We start from the raw sequence: 12,972 nt of genomic DNA on the forward strand, positions 1-12,972 counted from the left end.
AGGAGAAGAAGAAGAAAGAGGAGGAGGAGAAGAAGAAGGAGGAGGAGATGAAGAAGGAGGAGGAGAAGAAGAAGAAGGAGAATAAGGCGGAGGAGGAGAGGAGGGGGTGGAAAAGAAAATACAAAGAAAAAAAGGGAAAAGAAAGAAGAGAGAAAAAAGAAAAAAGAGGAAAAGAAAGTAAAGCACATGATGACAAACAATAAGAGTGAATTGATAACTGAAAGGCGTCAGAGAGAGAGAGAGGGGGGGGGGTAGGGGGGAGAGAGAGAGAGGGGGGAGGGGGAGAGAGGGAGAGAGAGAGGGAGAGAGAGAGAGAGAGAGAGAAAATAATGTAAAATAAAACATTGTACAAAAGAAAGAACACACACACACACACACACACACACACACACACACACACACACACACACACACACACGAAATAAAAAAGAATGAAAAAAGGGAAACGGGAAATAAATAAAAATTTTCATAAAAAAGAGAAAGAAAACAAACGATAGACACCAAACAAAAGAAAATGAACAAAAATATTTGTCAGGAAAGGATGAAGACAGAAAGACAGACAGAAAGACAGACAGAAAGACAGAAAGACAGACAGAAAGACAGACAGAAAGACAGACAGAAAGAAAGACAGAAAGAAAGACAGACAGACAGAAAGACAGACAGAAAGACAGACAGAAAGAAAGACAGAAAGAACAATGATGGGGAACACACACACAAAAGAACAGACCCAAACAGCAAGATCGTTACTGACATCAAAGATCAAGTTCTGGAGGCGTCATTGCCTTCAGATACATCCACTTTCACTATACCACTTCTGCTGAGAGTTCCTGACCTGCCTGATGAGTAGGGTGACCTGACGATTTAACATCATAGACACTACTGGATAGACACTACCGACTGACCATCATAGACACTACTGAATGACCATCATAGACACTACTGAATGACCATCATAGACACTACTGAATGACCATCATAGACACTACTGAATGACCATCATAGACACTACCGGCTGATCTTCCACTGCTTCTGTCCAAGTCACAACACACCCCAATGGTTGCTGAAGAACTGTAAAGGACATGCCACGTCCTGTGATAGATAGTTATACCTCATGTATCTACTGAAGCTGTTCATAAAAGCTATTGGGTTGAGCTGGACACTAAACACAGATAGCATGGGAGAGAAACACAGCATCACAATACTAACTGCAGAGATAAGAAATACTCAACATTTTTTTCGTGTAATCTTTAATCAGTTTCTAATTCAGCAACGCCTTAAAAAAATATATCCAACGTTCTTATACTGTTTGAAACTTCACCCTCCCCCCCAGTACCCCCTCTACCATCCTGGCAGCCAGCAGTTCCTCTGCACCCCCCCTCCCCCCACCCCTCTCACCCACCCCATGACAACAGCAGTGTCAAAACGACATGCCCAAGACAAGGTTCCAGATGCAAAACAATGTCACAAATCTCCCCTGTTGTAACAGATTCAGCCGATACGACCGCCCCGTGTGACAAAGACTGAAGAAGACTCAAGACAAGGTCCAAGACATCACACTATTCTGTCACAAGGAAACCCCAATCGGCCGACACAGTCGCAGGGTGTGGCAGAGACTTTAGGACGACTTTTCGGGCGACTGTTGGGGAGCGGATCGCTTTTTGCCCGGACTGTCAGCAGAGTTGAGGAAGTCGTAGTAATCAGCGATGTTGGAGTACTCCTCTGTCTGGCACGTGAAGCCCATGTTGAGGTTACACGTCATCCACTTCCTGTCACACGGAGTCAGTCAATCAGTGAATGAATGAATGAAAGGATGAGCGAATGAATGAATTAATTAATGAATGGGCTTGATTTATATCGGGAATATAAAATAGTTCTACATCTATGTTGTTGCGTTCATACAGCCTTCAGCCCACCCACACAACCAGCAAGAAACAATCAAATGCCTGCACACACACACACACACACACACACGTACACACGCACATGTACACATGCACATGTACACGTACAAACACACACACACACACACACTGTGTGTGTGTGTGTGTGTGTGTGTGTGTGCGCGCGCGCGCGCGCGTGTGTGTGTGTTAAAACAAATGCAGATCTAAACGTCAGGCAATGTGCTAATATCTCCACAATTGGAAAAAAAAAATCATTGGACCCGCCTCTCACTCCCCCTCTCTCTTTTCCTCTCTCTTTTCTCTCTCTCTCTCCCCCCCACCCCCCTTTCTGTCTCTCTCTTTACTCTCCCCCCCTCTCTCTTTCCTCTCGTCCTTTCTTTCTCTCTCTCTCCTTGCCACTGTCCACAATCTGTCCGTCACATCTCTGTTCTTGTTTAACCCTCTGTCTCTCTCTCTCTCTCTCCTTGCCACTGTCCGCAGTCTGTCTGTCATGTCTCTGTCCCTGTCTACCCCCTTCCTCCTCCCCCCTCTCTCTCTCCTTGCCACTGTTCGCAGTCTGTGAGTTATATCTCTGTCCCTGTTTAACCCTCTCTCTCCCGCTGTCCTCTCTCTAGAAAAAAAAAGACGACGATGAAGAAGAAAAAAAAAGACAAAGAAAGAAAGAAAAGCGTCAAACAAGCTGAAGCACCCACTTTTCCCGTTCCAGAATGAAGGCGGCATTGTCGAAGACATTCCTCAGAGAGTGCAGCGTCTCCTTCTTCTTGATCAGGTCTGCCGCCAGCCTGTCCACACACACACACACACACACACACACACACACACACACACACACACACACACACACACATGCGCGCGTGCATAAAGATACATGCATTCATACATTTATTTATACATACATACATGCACATAAAACACACACACACACAGAGAGAGAGAGAGAGAGAGAGAGAGAGAGAGAGAGAGAGAGAGAGAGGCACACATTAAAAGAAGAAACTGAAAAGATTAACTAAGTGTACAATTACTGGAATCAGTGGGGGGGAAATTATTCAAAGTGATAATCCGAACGATATCTGAAAACTAAAAAGACCGATAATTGTTAGTACATCGGTACACACCAGGCACACAGTCACACCACCTGTCAGTACATCGGTACACACCAGGCACACAGTGACACCAACTGTCAGTACATCGATACACACCAGGCACACAGTCACACCACCTGTCAGTACATCGGTACACACCAGGCACACAGTCACACCACCTGTCAGTACATCGGTACACACCAGGCACACAGTCACACCACCTGTCAGTACATCGGTACACACCAGGCACACAGTGACACCAACTGTCAGTACACTGATACACACCAGGCACACAGTCACACCAATTGTCAGTACATCGGTACACACCAGGCACACAGTGACACCAATTGTCAGTACATCGATACACACCAGGCACACAGTCACACCAATTGTCAGTACATCGGTACACACCAGGCACACAGTCACACCAACTGTCAGTACATCGGTACACACCAGGCACACAGTGACACCAACTGTCAGTACATCGGTACACACCAGGCACACAGTCACACCAACTGTCAGTACACTGATACACACCAGGCACACAGTCACACCAATTGTCAGTACACTGATACACACCAGGCACACAGTCACACCAACTGTCAGTACACTGATACACACCAGGCACACAGTGACACCAATTGTCAGTACATCGATACACACCAGGCACACAGTCACACCAACTGTCAGTACATCGGTACACACCAGGCACACAGTGACACCAACTGTCAGTACACTGATACACACCAGGCACACAGTGACACCACCTGTCAGTACACTGATACACACCAGGCACACAGTGACACCAACTGTCAGTACATCGGTACACACCAGGCACACAGTGACACCAATTGTCAGTACATCGGTACACACCAGGCACACAGTGACACGACCTGTCAGTACACTGATACACACCAGGCACACAGTGACACCACCTGTCAGTACACTGATACACACCAGGCACACAGTCACACCAACTGTCAGTACATCGGTACACACCAGGCACACAGTGACTGATACACACCAGGCACACAGTCACACCACCTGTCAGTACATCGATACACACCAGGCACACAGTGACACCAACTGTCAGTACACTGATACACACCAGGCACACAGTGACAGCAATTGTCAGTACACTGATACACACCAGGCACACAGTGACACCAACTGTCAGTACATCGGTACACACCAGGCACACAGTGACACCAATTGTCAGTACATCGGTACACACCAGGCACACAGTGACACCAACTGTCAGTACATCGGTACACACCAGGCACACAGTGACACCAACTGTCAGTACACTGATACACACCAGGCACACAGTCACACCAATTGTCAGTACACTGATACACACCAGGCACACAGTCACACCAACTGTCAGTACATCGATACACACCAGGCACACAGTGACACCAACTGTCAGTACATCGGTACACACCAGGCACACAGTGACACCAACTGTCAGTACACTGATACACACCAGGCACACAGTCACACCACCTGTCAGTACATCGGTACACACCAGGCACACAGTCACACCAACTGTCAGTACATCGGTACACACCAGGCACACAGTGACACCAACTGTCAGTACACTGATACACACCAGGCACACAGTGACACCAACTGTCAGTACACTGATACACACCAGGCACACAGTGACACCAATTGTCAGTACATCGGTACACACCAGGCACACAGTGACACCAATTGTCAGTACACTGATACACACCAGGCACACAGTCACACCAATTGTCAGTACACTGATACACACCAGGCACACAGTCACACCAATTGTCAGTACACTGATACACACCAGGCACACAGTGACACCAACTGTCAGTACATCGGTACACACCAGGCACACAGTGACACCAACTGTCAGTACACTGATACACACCAGGCACACAGTGACACCAACTGTCAGTACACTGATACACACCAGGCACACAGTGACACCAACTGTCAGTACATCGGTACACACCAGGCACACAGTCACACCAACTGTCAGTACATCGGTACACACCAGGCACACAGTCACACCAACTGTCAGTACATCGATACACACCAGGCACACAGTGACACCAATTGTCAGTACACTGATACACACCAGGCACACAGTCACACCAATTGTCAGTACATCGGTACACACCAGGCACACAGTCACACCAATTGTCAGTACACTGATACACACCAGGCACACAGTCACACCAATTGTCAGTACACTGATACACACCAGGCACACAGTGACACCAACTGTCAGTACATCGGTACACACCAGGCACACAGTGACACCAATTGTCAGTACATCGGTACACACCAGGCACACAGTGACACCAACTGTCAGTACACTGATACACACCAGGCACACAGTCACACCACCTGTCAGTACATCGGTACACACCAGGCACACAGTGACACCAATTGTCAGTACATCGGTACACACCAGGCACACAGTGACTGATACACACCAGGCACCACAGTGACACCAATTGTCAGTACACTGATACACACCAGGCACACAGTGACACCAACTGTCAGTACATCGGTACACACCAGGCACACAGTCACACCAACTGTCAGTACACTGATACACACCAGGCACACAGTGACAGCACCTGTCAGTACACTGATACACACCAGGCACACAGTCACACCACCTGTCAGTACATCGATACACACCAGGCACACAGTGACACCAACTGTCAGTACATCGGTACACACCAGGCACACAGTCACACCAACTGTCAGTACACTGATACACACCAGGCACACAGTGACAGCACCTGTCAGTACACTGATACACACCAGGCACACAGTCACACCACCTGTCAGTACATCGATACACACCAGGCACACAGTGACACCACCTGTCAGTACATCGGTACACACCAGGCACACAGTCACACCAACTGTCAGTACACTGATACACACCAGGCACACAGTCACACCAATTGTCAGTACATCGGTACACACCAGGCACACAGTCACACCAACTGTCAGTACATCGGTACACACCAGGCACACAGTGACACCAATTGTCAGTACATCGGTACACACCAGGCACACAGTGACACCAACTGTCAGTACATCGGTACACACCAGGCACACAGTGACACCAATTGTCAGTACATCGGTACACACCAGGCACACAGTGACACCACCTGTCAGTACATCGGTACACACCAGGCACACAGTCACACCAACTGTCAGTACATCGGTACACACCAGGCACACAGTGACACCAACTGTCAGTACATCGGTACACACCAGGCACACAGTCACACCAACTGTCAGTACATCGGTACACACCAGGCACACAGTCACACCAACTGTCAGTACATCGGTACACACCAGGCACACAGTCACACCAACTGTCAGTACACTGATACACACCAGGCACACAGTGACACCAACTGTCAGTACATCGGTACACACCAGGCACACAGTCACACCAACTGTCAGTACACTGATACACACCAGGCACACAGTGACACCACCTGTCAGTACACTGATACACACCAGGCACACAGTCACAACAATTGTCAGTACATCGGTACACACCAGGCACACAGTGACACGACCTGTCAGTACACTGATACACACCAGGCACACAGTCACAACAATTGTCAGTACATCGGTACACACCAGGCACACAGTCACACCAACTGTCAGTACACTGATACACACCAGGCACACAGTCACACCAACTGTCAGTACATCGGTACACACCAGGCACACAGTCACACCAACTGTCAGTACATCGGTACACACCAGGCACACAGTCACACCAACTGTCAGTACACTGATACACACCAGGCACACAGTCACACCAATTGTCAGTACATCGGTACACACCAGGCACACAGTCACACCAACTGTCAGTACATCGGTACACACCAGGCACACAGTCACACCAACTGTCAGTACATCGGTACACACCAGGCACACAGTGACACCAACTGTCAGTACACTGATACACACCAGGCACACAGTGACACCAACTGTCAGTACATCGGTACACACCAGGCACACAGTGACACCAACTGTCAGTACATCGGTACACACCAGGCACACAGTGACTGATACACACCAGGCACACAGTGACTGATACACACCAGGCACACAGTGACACCAACTGTCAGTACATCGGTACACACCAGGCACACAGACACATCGCTGTCAAACCAAATGCAGGTCCTCTGTCATATCATGTCTATATTCAGGCTGAGTGAAAAAATGTTTGTCCATCTATCTATGACTCTACTGCTGCTACTGCTGCTGCTGCTACTACTACTACTACTATTTCTCCTACTACCGCTTAAGGGTACGTAATTAGTACTATAACCAGAACACTACTCTAGAGCTTTGTAAATCACACGAATGTTACATATGTGCACCAAGGAGTACCCAACAAATCATATACACGTAACTTGAGCACAATGCAAACAAACATACGAACATACATTGAAACATAGATAAGTACACACTTGCTCCCCTCCACACGTGTGTGTGTGTGTGTGTGTGTGTGTGTGTGTGTGTGTGTGTGTGTGTGTGTGTGTGACCATGATGCCAACAAAAGTTTCTCGGTTCCAATTATGAGACAACAGCCGACAAAACTGTTGCAAGGAATCCCTTTTTTCCCTGTGCCAACGGGCAATCAGATTTCCGTAGGTAGCAGATAGTTATCGACAGAAATTCAATCTGAAGTGAAAAGAGGCAAAGGCAAAGGTGAAATGGAGAGGTAGTTTCAGGAATGTTAGTTTGGCTTTTCTTTTTTTCTTTTTTTTCTTTTTTTTTTCTTTCTCGTACTTCCTACTAGAAGAATTAGTAAGAGTAGAAGTAGTGGTAGTGGTTGTAATAGCAGCAGTAGCAGCAGCACTAGTAGTGGTAGCTGCTACAGAAACAGCAGCAGTAGTAGTTTAATAGTAGCAGCAGCCGCAACAGCAGTAGTAGTTGTTGTATCAGCAGCAGTCGAAGGAACAGCAGCGGTAGTAGTACTGTAGTAATATAAGCAGCAGCAACAACAACATCGTCATTATCAGTATCTTCATCATCACCGTCAGCAGCAGTAGCAGCAGTAGCAGTATCATCGTCATCATCAGTATCTTCATCATCACCATCACCATCATCATCAGCAGTATCATGAGAATGACGGCGTTCCTTACTTTCGGTAGTCAGGTGCAGGGCCGTCTCCGGATCGTTTCCCGGGGAAGCCGAGGGACTGCAGGAGGCCCGAGTTGTCCTTCTGTCTGTGGATGGCCTCCAGTGCCTGACACATCTCCTCCTTCAGGTGGTGCCGGCACTTCTCCGCGCTCAGCCTGGGGACATTGGAACTGACCAGTCATCGTCACCGGCACTGCATCTCGTCATCATCATCATCGTCATTACAATCATCATCATCACCACTACCACCACCATCATCCTCACCATCACCATCATCCTCACCATAATCACCATCGCCAACCCCACCACCACCACACCACCACCACCAACAACATCATCATCATCATCACCATCACCATCATCACGATCATCATTACCATTACCACCACCACCATCACAGATATCATCATCCCCGTCATCACCATCACCATCACTTCACCACCACCACCCTCACCACTATCATTATCACCATCATCACCACCACTACCACCACTATCATCACCATCACCACCACCACCACCACTATCATCATCATCACCACCACCACCCCCACCCCCACCCCCACTCCCACCACCACTATCATCATCACCACCACCACCACCCCCACCCCCACCCCCACCACCACTATCATCATCACCACCACCACCACCCCCACCCCCACCCCCACCCCCACTATCATCATCACCACCACCAAACATCACTATCATTATCACCATTATCATCACCACCACCCCCCCCACCCCCACCAACACCACCACCACCACTATCATTATCACCACCATCACCCCCCCCACCACCACCACCACCACCACCCCACCACCACCACCACTATCATGATCACCATCACCATCATCACCACCATCACCCACCACCACCACAACCACCACCACCACCACTATCATTATCACCATCACCACCACCACCACCACACCACCACCACCACTATTATTATCACCATTATCATCATCATCACCACCACACCACTACCACCACCACTATCATTATCACCATCATCATCATCACCACCACCACAACCATCCCCACCACCACCACCACTATCATTATCATCATCACCACCACCACCACCACACCACCACTATCATTATCACCATCATCATCATCACCACCACCACCATCATCACGAACAACGAGAGGCTAAAGGAAAGAAAGAACAACAACAACAACAACAAAATCAAGAAAGAACAACTAACACAGAAGTCATCAGAAAGTCAGAAATGAAACACAGAAGTCATCAGAAAGTCAGAAAGGGAACACAGAAGTCACATCAGAAAGTCAGAAAGGGAACACAGAAGTCATCAGAAAGTCAGAAAGGAAACACAGAAGTCATCAGAAAGTCAGAAAGGAAACACAGAAGTCATCAGAAAGTCAGAAAGGGAACACAGAAGTCACATCAGAAAGTCAGAAAGGGAACACAGAAGTCATCAGAAAGTCAGAAAGGAAACACAGAAGTCATCAGAAAGTCAGAAAGGGAACAAATCCAGGGAAAAAAACGACGACGAAAAGTAGAAAGGAGCGGACAACAGACACAAGGAAAGAACTGAAGAAAAGACAGATGAAGGCAAACCAAGAAATAGAGGATGAAGAAAAGACAGATGAAGGCAAACCAAGAAATAGAGGATGAAGAAAAGACAGATGAAGGCAAACCAGGAAATAGAGGATGAAGAAAAGACAGATGAAGGCAAACCAAGAAATAGAGGATGAAGAAAAGACAGATGAAGGCAAACCAAGAAATAGAGGATGAAGAAAAGGATATCAGTATCAGTTTCAGTAGCTCAAGGAGGCGTCACTGCGTTCGGACAAATCCATATACGCTACACCACATCTGCCAAGCAGATGCCTGACCAGCAGCGTAACCCAACGCGCTTAGTCAGGCCTTGAGGGGAAAAAAAAAAAAAAAAAAAAATATATATATATATAAGGATAGACAGATGAAGGCAAACCAAGAAAAAGAAGACGGACATATGGAACGAAGAAAAGGAAATAAAGAACAGGAACGAAGCAAACGACGAAAACAAAATGCTGATAGAAAAGACAGAAAGAAAGAAAGAAAGAATGAAAGAAAGACAGAAAGACAGAAAGAAAGAAAGAAAGACAGAAAGACAGAAAGAAAGACAGAAAGAAAGAAAGAAAGAAAGAAAGAAAGAAAGAAAGAATCGCTCAGACATCACAGAAGGAAAAAATGAAAACAATAAAGAGAGAAATGGATGAGTGAATGAATGACAGACAGAGGGGAAAGGACAGTGGGAAAGACATGAGAAAATAAAGGAAAGAAATATGCAAACAAAAGAAAAAAAAAGCACTTAAAAAAAAGATGAAAGACCTATGGAACGAAGACAAATTAAAGAAAGAGAGTAAAGAAGAAAACAACGACATAAAGAGATATTCTAAAGAAAGAAAGAATAGTGCCAGAAGCATCACAGAGAAACTGCAAAAAGACAGAACATTGAGAAAGAAACGTCCACGACCACAAGCAACAACCTGTCATTGTTTGACACAGACAGTTCATTGGTCGTGCCTCAGCATTCCTTGATTCCTCTGTCTCTGTCTCCCTCTGTCTCTCTGTCCGTCTGCCTCTCCCTCTATCTCTCTATCTCTGTCTCTGTCTGTCTGTCTCTGTCTGTCTGTCTGTCTACCTCTCCCTCTATCTCTCTATCTCTCTCTGTCTCTGTCTGTCTGTCTGTCTGTCTGTCTCTGTCTGTCTGTCTGTCTGCCTCTCCCTCTATCTCTCTATCTCTCTCTGTCTCTGTCTGTCTGTCTCTCCCTCCCTCTATCTCTGTCTGTCTTTCTGTCTCTGACTTACTTTGTCTCCCTCCCTGTCTGTCTCTCCATCTGCCTCTCTATGTCTATCTCTGTCTGTAGTCGTAGAAAATTGAAAACGGAATGGGAAGCCCAGAGTGGCATAAGGCAATGCGCAACTTTCAGATTAAAAAACTCACATGGTCATACTGCCCGGGACATGCAGGTGTTAAGGGAAATGAGCGAGCTGACAGACTTGCTGGTAACGCAACACCAACGAGCGGCCTACATCTAGGAAAATCGGAAATTCTCAGAAAAGTCAAAGAATACCAAAAAGAACAGGTACAAGGCCATCACACCATCGATCGCCTCAAAGAAATAAAAGCAGAGAGAGGGAGCGGCCGAAAGTCTAACATGAAAGGTAGAGCACGATGCTTTGCAAATCAAACAAATATCGGCATCATTTCCAAACCAACATTGCGCAAATTTCTTCAAAACGGAACAGAGTCTCTGTGGGCCTTTCCAAATACAATAGACTGAGCAACACACTAGACGCCACGTTCTTGGCATCAGAGATCTTTTCCCATCCCTCTTGGCAGCCTCTGTGCGTGTGCGTGTGTGGATGTGTGTGTTTGTGTGGATGTGTGGGTCTGTGTTTTTGAGTGCGTTTGTGAATGCGCGAGAGTGTAAGTGTACACAAGTGTCAGGAGAGATCTGTGTACGGGTGTGTGTGTATATATATATATATATATATATATATATATATATATATATATATATATATATATATATATATATATATCTTTGTATATATGTGTGGGGGTTGGGGGTGGGAGATATGGGCGTATATGTGTGTGCTTGTACAATTAAGTGTTCATCTCTGTGAGTGTGTGTTTGCGTGCGTGTGTGTGTGTGTGTGTGTGTGTGTGTGCCGTGGAAGCTGCGATACGTAGGCTAGAAATGAGTGTGTGGAGGAGGGGGTTGGAGGAGGTGCAAGGTAATGTGTGTGTGTGTGTGTGTGTGTTGGAGCTCATGTACGTTTGTGTGTGTTTGACTGTGCTTTCATATCTGTGAGGCTGCATGTTTGGTGCGTTTCTGTTGTGCATGTGTGGGTGTGTGTGTGGGTGTGTGTCGTCGTATTTTACATTCGTTCGCTTAATTATCACCATTGTTGTCTTATTTATTTATTTATTTATTTTTTGTTATTATCATTTTATTGGTATTACTATTGTTGTTACTACTACCTTTTTCTGTGTTATAATTGTTATTTATTTATTTATTTATTTATTTATGTGGGCTTATCTATTATTTATTCCCCCCCCCCCTTTTTTTTTTTTTTTTTTTTTTTTTTTTTTTCTCAAGGCCTGACTAAGCGCGTTGGGTTACGCTGCTGGTCAGGCATCTGCTTGGCAGATGTGGTGTAGCGTATATGGTTTGTCCGAGCGCAGTGACGCCTCCTTGAGCAACTGAAACTGAAACTGAAACTGTAGTCGTATCCGTAATATTAGCAGCAGCAGCAGCAGCAGTAGTAGTAGTAGTAGGAGGAGGAGGAGGAGTTGTAGTAGTAGTGGTAGTAGTAGGAGGAGGAGGAGGAGGAGCAGCAGCAGTAGTAGTAGTGGTAGTAGTAGTAGGAGGAGGAGGAGGAGGAGGAGTAGTAGTAGTAGGAGGAGGAGAGGAGGAGTAGTAGTAGTAGTAGTAGTAGGAGGAGGAGGAGGAGGAGGAGGAGGAGTAGTAGTAGGAGGAGGAGGAGGAGGAGGAGGAGGAGTAGTAGTAGGAGGAGGAGGAGGAGGAAGAGTAGTAGTAGTAGTAGTAGGAGGAGGAGGAGGAAGAGGAGGAGGAGTAGTAGTAGGAGGAGGAGGAGGAGGAAGAGTAGTAGTAGTAGTAGTAGGAGGAGGAGGAGGAAGAGGAGGAGGAGTAGTAGTAGGAGGAGGAGGAGGAAGAGGAGGAGGATGAGTAGTAGTAGTAGGAGGAGGAGGAGTAAGAGGAAGAGGAGTAGGAGGAGGAGGAGGAGGAGGCGGAGTAGAAGGAGGTGTAGTAGTAGTAGGAGGAGGAGGAGTAGG

At 46.7% G+C, this 12,972-nt stretch overlaps 1 protein-coding gene across 1 annotated transcript in view; it reads right to left on the reverse strand.

The window, feature by feature from the left end:
* Positions 1-262: 262 nt before the first annotated feature.
* The window catches only part of LOC143286617 (uncharacterized), a 99,300-nt gene continuing 86,590 nt past the window's right edge, over positions 263-12,972 (reverse strand). Inside the window, exons 6-8 of the mRNA XM_076594259.1 lie at positions 8,158-8,310; positions 2,594-2,683; positions 263-1,766 (exon numbers count right to left, since the gene is read on the reverse strand). Coding sequence (XP_076450374.1) covers positions 1,616-1,766; positions 2,594-2,683; positions 8,158-8,310 — 394 coding nt within the window. The 3' untranslated portion in view covers positions 263-1,615. The remainder of the gene's footprint in view (positions 1,767-2,593; positions 2,684-8,157; positions 8,311-12,972) is intronic.

This window comes from Babylonia areolata, chromosome 10 (assembly GCF_041734735.1).
Source record: "Babylonia areolata isolate BAREFJ2019XMU chromosome 10, ASM4173473v1, whole genome shotgun sequence".
NCBI lineage: Eukaryota > Metazoa > Mollusca > Gastropoda > Neogastropoda > Buccinidae > Babylonia > Babylonia areolata.